At 37.3% G+C, this 13,241-nt stretch overlaps 1 protein-coding gene and 1 pseudogene across 1 annotated transcript in view; both read right to left on the reverse strand.

Annotated features, from left to right (window-relative positions):
* Positions 1 to 13,241, reverse strand: part of SYNE2 (spectrin repeat containing nuclear envelope protein 2) — a 316,861-nt gene that overhangs the window by 44,763 nt on the left and 258,857 nt on the right. The window contains 9 exon segments of the mRNA XM_055303886.1: positions 1,647 to 1,772; positions 5,137 to 5,331; positions 6,173 to 6,407; positions 7,634 to 7,728; positions 8,868 to 9,012; positions 9,126 to 9,280; positions 10,597 to 10,725; positions 11,440 to 11,619; positions 12,736 to 12,940. Of these exon segments, the coding sequence (XP_055159861.1) occupies positions 1,647 to 1,772; positions 5,137 to 5,331; positions 6,173 to 6,407; positions 7,634 to 7,728; positions 8,868 to 9,012; positions 9,126 to 9,280; positions 10,597 to 10,725; positions 11,440 to 11,619; positions 12,736 to 12,940 (1,465 nt within the window).
* LOC129496305 (alpha-ketoglutarate dehydrogenase component 4-like) lies at positions 3,079 to 5,069 on the reverse strand (annotated as a pseudogene).

Below are 13,241 nucleotides of genomic sequence, written 5' to 3' on the forward strand. Positions count from 1 at the left end.
CGATCCCGGGTCTCCAGGATCGCGCTCTGGGCCAAAGGCAGGCGCCAAACCGCTGCGCCACCCAGGGATCCCAGATGGTGACTTTCTACATAGACACCTAAAAGATTGTATAGAACAAAGTATTGGAATTAACAAGAGAGTTTAGCAAGATTATTGAATTTGAATATATCTACTGAAAATTATCATTTCTAGGCACCAATGATAAATAGAAAATATAATCAGAAAAAGTATTTTCAGTAGTGTCAAAAAGACATCCATACTAATGTGAGAGAACAAGTATGAGTACACATCACACCTGAAATGAAGATTTGTTATAAAAAAGCACAGTCATCAAGATAATTTGATATACAGGTTGAGATAAGCAAACCAACAAAATAAAGCTCCAAGACAAAAATCACATATATATGGAAACCTGATATTTGACACTGGACTATGGGCACTAGGACAATGATCATCCATATGATTAGCCATTATGAGTAAATTACAAATTGGATCTTTACCTTAAAACATATGAAAAATCAATTCTTAAATGAATAAAGATGTAAATGTACAAGGCAAAGCTTGAAAACTACAAGAAGAAGAAAATGTAGGAATCTAAGTGTATGATTTTAGTATGTAATAATGGCACTGCTTATATGAAGTTGAAAAATAAAAGTAATATTGAGAGCTATATTCACACATAGGGTAGCTATAAAGAAATGCACGAGAATGATTAAACACCTTATTCAGGGTTGTGGGTACCTCTGAGGAAGGAAATTACATTGGAGATTATGCAGGGCACCTGAGCTGTATTTGCCATGTTTTATCTTTGCAGCTGGGTGATGGTTTCATGGCAGTTTGTTATATTATTTGTTATGTTGGAAGTTTTTTTTGCATGTCAGAATATTTTTACAATGAAGAAAAAAGATGCAGGCTGAAGGACACTAATTTCTAACGCAGCTTGAAGTATGAGAATACTCATTTCTTCCTAATTGTTTCAATTTGGTTCCTGAAGTCATTGGAAGAAAAGAGTAAAGATCATTCCATTAGGTTCTGGATGTTTTTTAAACATCAGACCTGTGGATAGGGAAGAGAGGTTGTTCCTGACCTGAGAATTCTACTGGTCCAAATTCCTACCCAATCTTCTGCAAAAATCTTCTGCAAAGTTCTAAATACCCAGGAAAAATTATTACTGTTGTATCAACAAGGCAGAATGTAGTTTGGGAGTTTTTATAAAAATGTTATATTTGAGCAAAAACTCTAACCTACTGGCTTCTAAAAAACGAATTCTATAGTAATACTTGGCTCTCATTTCAAACACAATATCATTTGTTAAGGGAACAGATTTCAGTGAGATTACCCAAAGGGCACATCTTATATCACAGAGGAGAGAACTAGAAAGAGGACCTGGAGGAGAACCCCCCTCCCCCCCACTTTCTAAGAAGAATTTCTACAAGTCTTTCTCATATTCACACATGGATCTCAAAGAGCAACAATTCCATTGGCTTTGGGGACCGGCATGTTATTTCAGATAGAAGATAGGCAAAATGTTTCTGACTGAACATGGCAACAGTTTCAACACAGAACAGAAAGACAAACAAAACACTTCCATGTCCCTCCATAGCCGTAAGTGATTATCTTGAACACTGCTTCACAGCTTACAATACCTTAATCAGCTCTTTTTCTCTATGGAGGTCCTCATGAAGTTCTGGAAGAGGATCTCTACTTTGTGCCTTTATAACTTGCAGCCTGCTTTTCAACTCCTTGATTTTCTTTTCACACTGGCCCCAAGTCTATTTGAAAACAGTATTAAAATTGGTAAGTACTTTGCTTTTTAAGAATGAATTGTAGAAACAGAATAACTCATTTAATCCACTCCAATAAGTGTGTTTTTGTAGATCTCACTGAAACCCAGTTTCTTGTCCTGAGAGGCCTTGTCTAAAAGCAGAGTATCTCTGGTATGGCTTTATGTGTGGCTCATTTCAAATTTTTTTTTTTTTAAAGCAAAAAAAGTAAAGTTTAATCCATAGGCAACTGAGCAATACTCAACAACAGTTCGACTCTAATGCCCACGAGCTACCCTTACTATTTTAGGGATGACTTCTTTAAAGCATATTCTAGATTTCATTAAAGGTATGGAAGAAAATGTATTTAACTTTGGGAGGCTTTACTTTCACAATAATGCATACCCTTGGCACTGTAAGACCCTAAAGTTCCATAAATAGCCTTAATAAGGTAAATATTCAGGTTGATTTTATAAGGCTTTCAGACATTAAGTTTGAGAAAGTTAGTGGTTTTTAGAATTTGCATACATGATGACAATGAAAACAGTAAAATAAATCAAATAGTAAGACTTTCTTAACACCTTTAACAACATAGTAAGCTGCAATTTCTAATCAAACATCTATTCCTAGGTTATATTCATTTTGATCTCTTATTTTCCATTTTAAACTCTGGTATTTTCTTCTGAATATAGGTTACAAATAATCTTTTGTATTAACGCCCAGTTTTAATGCCACAAAGTTACCTGTTTTACCTTGACTGTACTTTTATCATTAAGTGTAGGATATGCTTTTTAAATTAGTTATACTCCAATAACTTTGTGAATGAAAAAATGTTAAGAAAATAAAGAAAAAATAATGGAGTCATTCTTTCACTAATCCTCATCCAATTTCAGGAAAAATCACTTCCCCAAAGCAGCAATTCTGTCTGTAAATCTTTCCATGTCCAAAAAGAAACTGAAACAAAAGTGAAATTATGGGACACATATGATAGTTTACAAGATATTGTATGTTTTTAATAGCTCAACACTGGTAATACTTGCTAATTGAGAGTAAATTAATAGGCTAACATTAAAAATGTATACTTTAATAAATATATAAACAATTAGGTAAGCTTGTGAAGAAGCTGACAAAGATACATATATTAGGAGATACAAGTGTCCATCCATCTAAATTTTCTATATTTCTTTTTCTTTTCCTTCTTTTTTTTTAAATTCAAATTGTTTACTGTATAATTTCTCATGTGCCATTTTGGAAGTCCTTAATTGTAAAGACTATTCTTTTGTCTGATGACAAACAGCAGCCATACTGTCAGTGATTATTCTGGACCTCTAAGTTGAATAAGTTCAATTTCTTCTTGAGACACAAGTTTCCTTCTATATTTCTGAGGTAATGTTTTTATTATTTCTGCAGTGTCTGGTAGACCCTGATGCATTAGCAAATCTGGTAATTTACTTTTCTCAGAATGCTGTGAAATTGAAGAAGAGTGAGACGGTAGTCTTTTGATCTCAAAACTTCTGATATGTTAGGTTTAGGATTGTCTCTTCTGTCAGGGAACCTTATAAATAGAGTATGTGGCCTGACTACCTGAACTACCCTGCTGGCGGACGCCGTCTTGCTGCCCTTCTGCTCATTTCAACTATTGAGTTGACTGGCTTTTGCTTCAAAATATTTCTTCTTCCCTCCCTATATCCTCCATCTATCTAATCTTACGTGTGTATCAGTTTTGGGAAAGTTCATATTTTTGGGGGAGGAGTTCACATTTAAAAGGTTCTTGTTAAGGATTAATTTTTAACATTTACAGTTGTGGGCACACACTATAATAACATCACAAAGCAAAAGCACTCAAGCCCTTCGCTTGTCTTCTTTTATAATGTCATCCCTCTCTTCTTTCTTCCGAGACATAGCTTGGCCTTAGTGACCCCTTTCACTGTGAAACTTCACTAGACATTTCTCACCACTGCTCTGATTGCTACCTTCTGCTTAAAAGCCCTTTATAGTTAACAAAGCATTCTCAATTTTATTATCTCATTGTAATTATAATAATCTTAGGAGACACACAGGGTTTCACACTTTAAAATGTGAAAATTGGGGCCCAGAGAAAACTGGCCAAGAACATGTGGTTGGAAGTGCATCAGTCAAGGTTGACCTAAAGGTGCCGTTCAGGCCCCGCTCCCCACCTCTGCAATACCATTCTTTCACACCATCTATCTTCCTTTAACCTTATATTACTGATAAAACAATTGCCTGCATTTTCAAGTTCAGAATGTTTATAATGGGTTCATCAGGATAAGTTTCTACTCCTGAGGTTACTTTTAGTAACCTCACCTGAGTACAACTGATACCTAAACACACCTAGGGTGGCCCTATTCCCCGGTAACACAGAATTCACATAAGGGGAGGTCACTTGTCTAGCAACATCAACTCTCTGGAGCACAAGAAGAAAGTGGAGAGAGAAACAAAATAGTCCTCGTTTCTCCTTCCAAACCATTAACTACATTTACCACATTTTACAAACAGGGCAAAGTGCTCAACCAGTATTTTCCTAGTTAATGAACTTCACAGAGCCCATATACCAAACAAAATTCGGATGCTTTATTCATAGGAGAAATGTTCAGGCCCTAACTCAGCACATATTTATTATGTACTCAAAAAATTTTTCTGTGATAAGCTCAGTTATCTGGTTTTGGTCCACGTACAACAAATTTTAGGAGGGAGAGTGGGCTATAAGGAGTAGGTATGCTCAGAGAAACAAAAAATTAAACATAAAGCACTTTAAATAACATTTAAAGAAAATAAAAGAAAAACTGCAAAATTACTCTGAGAGCATAGTTGTGTAGGGCCTTTGGTTGAAAGCAGCTCAAAGTCACGAAGAAGGCATTGGTACATTTTCGTATTAACTAACTGATAATTTTTCCCAATAATGACTCAGAATAAAGCATTTGGGTTCTTAAAAATATAATCATAAATTATCTGGGAAATTCCTACACGTGCTTACATGGAAAAGCACATTCTCTGATGACAGAAAAAAAAGGAAGTATGGCTGTGTTTATTTTCATACACTACAGCCATGGGCAGACCATATGTGGAACATTAGCTTTGTAAACAGAACTTCCATGGAACACCATGAAGCTTCCTATGTCGTAAAAGTGAATATAAAATAGAACCAAGTATTCTAGGCTAAACATTGAGCTTTTTCAATGCTCTATTATTCTTTTATATTAAGTAACTAGTGTGATTCATGGATTGGTAGGACTCAAGGTCCCTTGGTAAACTTACAAGACTGTGCTTTCCTAAAATCACTCCCATTTTTGCACCGCAAACTAAAATTCTATGTCCTGTATTTGAAGTCCTGAAGAGTACATAGTGAGTTTACCTCTACATTGCTCTGCAACTGTTGAATCATCTCGCCTACTTGGAGCTTTGTGTTCTCCCAGTTGTCCCGAATTTGACTTATTTTCTTTTCGATCAAGTCTTGAGTTTCCAGGTTAGCTGTGTTCAGTAACTTCTCCCCAGCTTCTAAAGTTAGTTCAAAGGTAGTCTGCTGCCTCTGGAAATGAATTTCTTTGCTCTAAAAAGAAAAAAGGTAAGTTCCTTAAGCCTCTGATATGATCAAAATTTGATTGTGTACATTTGTGAATATTTCCTTCAGAGCCCTTTCTACTAATAAATGTTAAATTGGATATACATTAGGCAAATCTGATTAGAATGTGTGCAACATCCACACATACATTAACATCTAAGGCTAATGTTTTATACTACTATATGCTATACTAAATAATGTGCTCTTAAATAATTTCCAATTGTTGTTAAGGAATAACATTCTTAGTGTAATGATCAGAAGCATAGAGAAATAAAGAATATACTTCAAAGAGCCTATAAGATTAATAGATCCAAGAGCATTAAGAAAATAGAGTATTAGACCTGAAATTAAGAGCAGATACCTATTACTATGGTGTAAGAGTAAGCTTACTCCTAACCCACAAGAGTAGAATATGCACACTATGCTAAACAAATATAAAAGGAGAGAACAAATAAAAAAGATAAAATACAAAAAATATACACTTAAACTTATTATGGGCACTTAAACATATGCACCAATACTTGCATTAAAGGGACAGCTTTAAAATAGTCCATTTGACATCATGCAGACTCTTCTTTAAAGGGACTGAAATTACCTATTTACACTACTTACCATAAGCCTCACTATTTCTGGATAAATAGATGTAAGATCGGGTTTCTGGCACCATGGGGCTGGGGACAAGGCTGGATACGGTCATGGTAACCCTGCCTAGCTGCTCTTCCCCTGCAGAGAGTACACCTGAACCACACCTTAAAACTTGAGGTGAATGAACGTCTTCCAAAGAGTGACCACCCTGCAAGTCCATGCACTACCATTGCGCATGCGCTACCTTCAGCTCCCGGATCAGCCTCCTAGTTTGGTGGAGGCCATAGCAGTCCTGGCTCTTCACGGCAGACAGCAGGTGGCAGGTGTCGGTGAGGAAGCGGAACAGGTTGTCCACAGAGGTGGTGAAGTACTGCCACTGCCCCACCAGCCCATCGATGTCACTCTTCCTCTGCTGGATGCGCTGGGCAGCATTCTGCCACTGGTCCTTCAGCTTCGTGAACTTTGAAATAAATTCCGGTCTTGGGAAAAACAAATAGTTAGAGAATCCTAATATCAACACGTAGGAAAAAAGAAAAACTACCAATGCATAATAGAAACTCACATTTGCTGTTTATCTGCACAGTTTACGTGGGGAAAAAACCTTCTTAAAATCTGAGTACATTCAACTTAAATATGTCGGGAAACTCAGGGCCGGAGCAGCATGTGGGTGGCAAAGGTGTTTAGCAGGAGATATTTGCACAAGACCTGGTATATTGTGTCAGCATGCACAATTGCATTCCTCAAACAAATTTAAGCTGTTTTAACTTACATTATGCCAAATGCTGTGTGGAAAACAGAATATTGGACCAATGGGAAGTGATGAGCCGATGCTGTATAACATTATCTATTACCTGAAGGTTGTACTTGACAACATTTCAGCAATAAAGAACATGCTTTCCACAACTACTCAACTAGTCTTTTCCAGATAAATAACCCACCACATGATAAATAATGCCTTTTATTTATTATAGGAAAAGTCATGCTTTGCTGCACTGATCAAATCAAAACTAGTTTTTGTCCTAGAGCAAGGATCTGGCTTGAATTTATAACTTCAAAGCTACTAAGAAATGCACTTCATATTTCTTAGTTATGTTCAAAGAAAATTCAGAGGTATGGTGTATTATTGATGGGGAAGAAAAGCAATAGCTATCAGGACACTAAGAGAAGCACTGAAGAGGTCAGGCTGCCTGAGGGCTCTGTCTACCATGTGTACCAGCTGTGCAAGCAGGTTCAGTTGTTGTCACCACGCTGGCGTAAGGGACTCTGGTTAGCCTCACTGGCATTGCCAGTGATGCCAACACCATCTATGTTGCACAGAGAGAAAGAAATCCTTTCTTTGACAAATATGTGTCATAGCTATCTGCTAGGAAGAGTAGCACCTTAAGAATTATTTTTTAAATAGCAAAATGTCATGAGGCTGAAGATAGAGAGGAAAAGACTACAGAGGAATCCTTTGGGGTAAAAACTTTCATTAACTATACTTGGTGAGTGGGTATTTGCAAAGCACTCATCTACTGTCTCCTAAGGCCACCCCTCTTACCAGCAAGTCCCCAATCCTAATAGTCAGGATACTGGCCCCATGATGGTCTATCAACCGACATGGCTGCAAGTCACTGAAGTGGTCAAGATCCATGTGGTGGGAGGTCAGCTCTGGCTGTGTTGCCCTCCACACACATGCAACCATCATAAGCCCCAGACAGCTTACCTCTTCTCTATCTCTGTTGTGTCCAAGAGTTGTAAGCACTGGGTAACATAAGAATCAGCAATTGTCTGGTTTATAGAAACTTCAGCTTCTAACATCTGTATATGGGTAAAAAGAGAAAATAATCAGGTGGAAGATATCTTTTTACCAACCTGAAACTTGTATTTCCTATTAATATCTAAGCTCATAGAGGACAATGAGGGGATTAATTTTCAAATTATTGGGGCCTAACTGCAAAAGATGCTCAATCATTACATCAATATCACCTGTGAATATAATCTCAGAAGCAAAAAGGCCTAATAATAACTACATCTAATGCCCATTGATAGGGCATTTACCACTTGTTAGGCACTGTGTAAAACATGCATGTCTCACTTATTCCTCAGCCTGCAGAACTACTATTATCATACCCATTTAAAGATGAGGAAACTAAGCTGTAAAGAGGTTTGGTAATTGATTAAATTCAGGGTGTTTTGGTTCAGTGAACTTCATTTTCATTGGAGGACATTAATGTAACAATGTAGGCTTAAATCAGTTACATTAAAAATTACAGTGACCTAATCATGTATACTTTCAAACTGCAGTATCTGCTTATAACCACCAAGAGTATTTCCAAATGTCCATCAGCACAAGCATGGGGAAATTCCTCTGTCCAGTCATTAATGCTGCAATGATAATTATATCAGGTACTTCAATATTATAGAGAATTATTCAGTAAAAGTGCAAAGATGAAGTATTTTAGTCTGCTCTTGGTATGTTTGCATTCTATGGAAGCAAAGTTGTGTGAGAAGTTTCCGCCTACTACAGAAAATCTAGGAGTTCTCTCATTAATAAAATAGAGCATTAAAACAAAATGTTGACATTTATGAAATGTGTGAGAATGTTACAAATAATCAATTGACAAATGAATCTGCCTAAAGACATATAATCAGTATTTAGGGATTGATAGATTTTTTTTTTCTTTTTTAACGATTTTATTTTTTTGAGAGAGAGCAAGAGAGTACAGGGAGGGAAAGTGGCAGAGGGAGGAGAAGCAGGCTCCCCACTGAGCAGGGAGCCTGACATGGGGTTAGATCCCAGGATTCTGAGATCATGACCTGAGCTGAAAGCAGATGCTTAGCCGACTGATCCACCCAGGCACACAAGAATTGATTTAAATAAAATACAATGAGTATCTATCTTTCCCGGACTCCCACCCCAGGATGAGGGTACAAACTAGTAGAGAGCAAAGATTTACCCCATATGTTTTCTGCTGTTCCAGGAGAGCTGGGAGGCTGTTGCCAATATTCACCTTGAGGGTCTCTTCTATCTTCTCCAAAAGCTGGACCCATTTTTCACAGCAACAAAGAAACTTTTCATTCAGTCCAATTCCCTGAAGCTCACTACAAAGGTTTATAAACAAACAAGACACAGCCATAAAACAGTGATGTTACTGAGCTCAAGCTGATGATTTTAGCCTCACTGAAACAGAATGGTAGAGATGGGATGCTCTGACCTGCAGCGTTCCAGTGCTGTTGCTGTGGCCCGAATCCATTGTCGGTTCATATTTTGTAACGTCTTTACAGCTATGTCACTAAGTGGGAGCTTGAGGCTTACTGCATTCAAATGTTCAACATCAGGTGATTGGGCCGTCAGTGCCAGCACATGTTTCTATTAAAAAAAATTATATTTCAGGTTTCTGGAGGTCAGTAAGATATCTAGAGGATGAAAAAGCCTCAGTGATGCTGCAGACCGTTCTTCTCCCAAAAATGAGGGAAAATTGGGGCCTAGGTAGGTATATGACTTGCCCACAGTCAAATAGCCAGTTAGTATGAGAGCTGGACCTGAACTCTAATCTCCTAATCCTGTGGCTTGTCTAGGACAAGTGCACATGTGGGCAGCACCTGAATGGCCCAGGAAATAGAAAATGAAGTCAGATTTTGTCTTTAAGGCAGATAGAAATGAGTTGTTGTTATTTTTTTTTTTAAGGACTCATTTAGAACCTTAAGAGTCCCATGCAGTCTGCCAATAACTTGACCTTCAATATATCGTGCAGTTTACCTACAGATCCAATGAAAATTTAATCCTTAATTAAAATAACCCCAGTAAAGCATGGTACTTAAAACATTCATATTTTGATAGAATATGAAATCATGAGAAAGCAAACTCAGCAAAATGTTATTTTTAAAATACTCCAGGGACAGCATCTAGGTCAATGATACGCTAAGCAAATGTCCTTCACAATATCCACATTATCACTACAGAACTTTGTCATAGTAATCTAGGTGAGGGTCAGCAAGTTTTTTCTATAAAGGGCTAGATCATAAATATTTTAGCTTTTATGGGCCATATGATCTTTGTTATAACTACTCAGCTTTGCCCCTGCAACATGAAAACTCCCATAGACAGTTAATAAATGGAAGGGCATAACTGTGTGCCAATAACATTTTATACAAACACGTGGAAGACAGGATTTGGACAGTGTGTCATAGTTAGCTGACTCTTGATCTAGGTTATGAATATTGGTCCTTCAGAGTTTGTAGGATCCAAATTTTGTTGTTACTTATACTAAACTTACTAACTTAATAAAGAAAGAAAAAGAAAAAGAATAGAATTAATTTAATAGGATTTTTACTTTTGATCTTCAGCCAACCAGAAAAATTCAATTAATCACAACAGCCAATTCCTAGATTATTCCAGTTCACTGAAGCTAATTAGTAAAGATGTCAAACATTTATTTATTTATTTATTTTTGGATGTCAAACATTTTTAAATCTACTAAATTTACTGTGGCATATTACTAAAATAGATCTCTCTGTTGTCATACTTTTGTAGGCCTTAGGGCAAATAAGGTCAAGAATGAATGGCATATAACTGACTGTGCTGAGTGAAGATACAAATAGACTCTATAACTTGACAGTCATTAGCTTATTTTTTTATCCTATGGTTGAGTCTAAGCCCTAAGAAAACACAAACATTGGCAATACCAGGAATAAATCAGGGTTTTCTTCTTTTTCTTGATGGTAAAGTTTATCCAAATTCTCTTCTTCACGCATAATGAGACCTTTTAAAGATTCCAACCGGTCCCCAAAATCCTTGAATTGTGACAGAACAAACTAGAACAAGAGAAATTTTTATTAGAAATTTTCACATGCATATATAACAGAATTAAACATAGTTTTGGAAGCTGATAAAAGCTCAAGATGTTTTCAATGCCTAGCAGCTCATTATTATCTTGACTATCCAGAGATGAATATTCAGAAGACTGTTTGTTTTTACTCTGTGCCTCTGGCAAAGCACTGAGCCTTCAGGGATGACTGGATCATCTCCTTGAAGGGGCACAGAGAGGAGGGTTGGTCTCTGCTCTCTCGGCTTGCTAGTTAAATGTTCTCTTCCTGTTGATATTGAGATGTGACATTGCAGTTCTATGGCCTTCTATGCAGCTTTTTGACAGCTCATGCAGTAAAGGTTTTTCAAAAAGTGAATAAAGAATACAACAGATGTTTAAGCTTTAAGCAGCTACTTCTATGACTTGAGTACCCATTTGGAGATCCAAATAACTGAGATCTGAACAGTGAAAGGAATACAATATCTTACTTCTTAAACTAACATGTTCAATGAAGAACAGATGTTTGCTTAAGATCTGCCCATTGCACATGGGATTGAACAGTCATGTCAGGGCATCTTGATGTTCAGGGCATCTTTATTCTGTAGTTTCCCTGAGGAGCAGTCCATAAAGCACTAAAAACTATTACTTCATAGGTTATAAGGAATTGAGGGTAGCTTGCAAATGTTCAAGATTATAACTTGAATGGAAAAATGAAATGAACCTCAAATTCATTAGCTTTCACAAGTAGCATCTTTTCCAAGTAAGAAGCCCTCTGCAGGGAGTGAAGTTGTGTAGAGAGGGGCACGTGGGAGCTAGACTCTGTGAGTTGTGTAAGTCGATCCAGGAGAGTGGAATTCTGGAGAAAGGCTTCTTTTGTCTTCTGTACATCCTGCTGCAGCTCCTGGAGAAGAAGCAGTGATCAGAAAACTCCTCCTCCTCCTATCATAACAAAAATTCTCATCCCTGCTACTCTATCAACACCCAGAAGAATTTCTGCCCGAAAACTGTGAGCGTGGCTTTCTGTTATTGTTTAAAGAGCTGAAAAAGCTAAGCATTCCTTATATGATGCACATCACTGGTGATCTTCTCAAATAGTTCAGAGCTAAAACTGACAAATGATCAACAGAGTTGGGGCTTCCAGTGTACAGAAACTAGGGATCACCTGGGTAGATTCCGATGTTTTGTGTCTCTAATTACCGAACATTTTAGGAATCTGCTTTAAGGCTAATTTTATGAATCAGTGCAACTCAGTTTTCGGTCTGAGACTTTGTGACAAAAATGAATTCATTTGCAGAGACTATAGAATATTATTAATCAAAATGATTTTAGGGCTACTCTATAAATACAATGTATGTGAAATTTGTTTGTTTCAACAACAAATTAGGTAGAAGTTGATTTGAAATACAGATCACATTTGTTGGATTGTCTAAGTCAATTAATACTTTTTGATTTGACCTATAGTATCAGAAGATACACAATGGATCTGGTGACCCAGTTTAAAACTAGAGAGCATTCACTTTCTGGGCACTCATTAATATAATAGGATAAAATTACAGAGGAAATCACACAACTCTTAAATATAGTCTAAAAATCATTATACCCACAGAAAAGCCATATTAATGTGGCATGAGTCCATAATTATTTCTAAAGCAAGAGATTCAACATCTATTATTCTTAAAAGATCATACTCTGTTGAACTACTTTTGCCTTTATCTGAGACCTTGCATGAGACTTTTTTTTTGCTTTAGAGATTTACCTGCTAGAATGAAAAGGGAAACTTAAAATGAGGTATTATCAGATGCCCTTGACCCAGCTACCTGCTGCCTAGACCTCGCCTCAGAGCTGCTACCTGGCCCTCCCAACCCTGCACATCCCAGGCTTGTTTATGTCCTACACGGCCTGCTCATGAGCCTCTCCTACCCACTTCTTTGTCCCTGTGGTCCCTCTAGTTCCTGGGTCATGGCCCTATCAATTGGGCTGCTTTGACCTTGGTTTTCCCAATGGGCTTTGCAACTACCTTTACATCCTGCAGGGCTGAGGTCAGGATCTCTGCCAGGTTGTTTCCAGACATGTTGATGTTTTCAAGCTGTTGGTACTTTGCTTCCTGCTGCTCCAGCCTTGCTGCGACTTCGGTGTGAGCACTGTTATAGGCCTTCCAGAGCTGTAGCAGACTCTGGGCCTTCTGCAACTGCTCCGCGATGTCTTGGTTTACCTGGGTCCACCTGTCAGAACAACATGAACAACAGGACCTAATATCATCCTTCCCCTCACAGTGAAAGCATAACATGCACATATTCTATCAGTAAGTCAAGAGCAAATGGGTTGTTAAGAAGACACAAATGCCTTTTAAAATTAATGTATCACCATTATATAAACAGAAGTCCAAATTAGGATATTTAGTTGGCTAAATATCAAACTACTATCAACAAAACTTACCAAATTTGTGATTTGCAAGATCTATTGTATTATGAATGTCTGTTAGGCAAAGACAAAGTATTGCATTGCATGCCTGATGAAACCTTC

This window comes from Nyctereutes procyonoides, unplaced genomic scaffold (genome assembly GCF_905146905.1).
Source record: "Nyctereutes procyonoides isolate TBG_1078 unplaced genomic scaffold, NYPRO_anot_genome, whole genome shotgun sequence".
In the NCBI taxonomy this organism is placed as follows: Eukaryota; Metazoa; Chordata; class Mammalia; order Carnivora; family Canidae; genus Nyctereutes; species Nyctereutes procyonoides.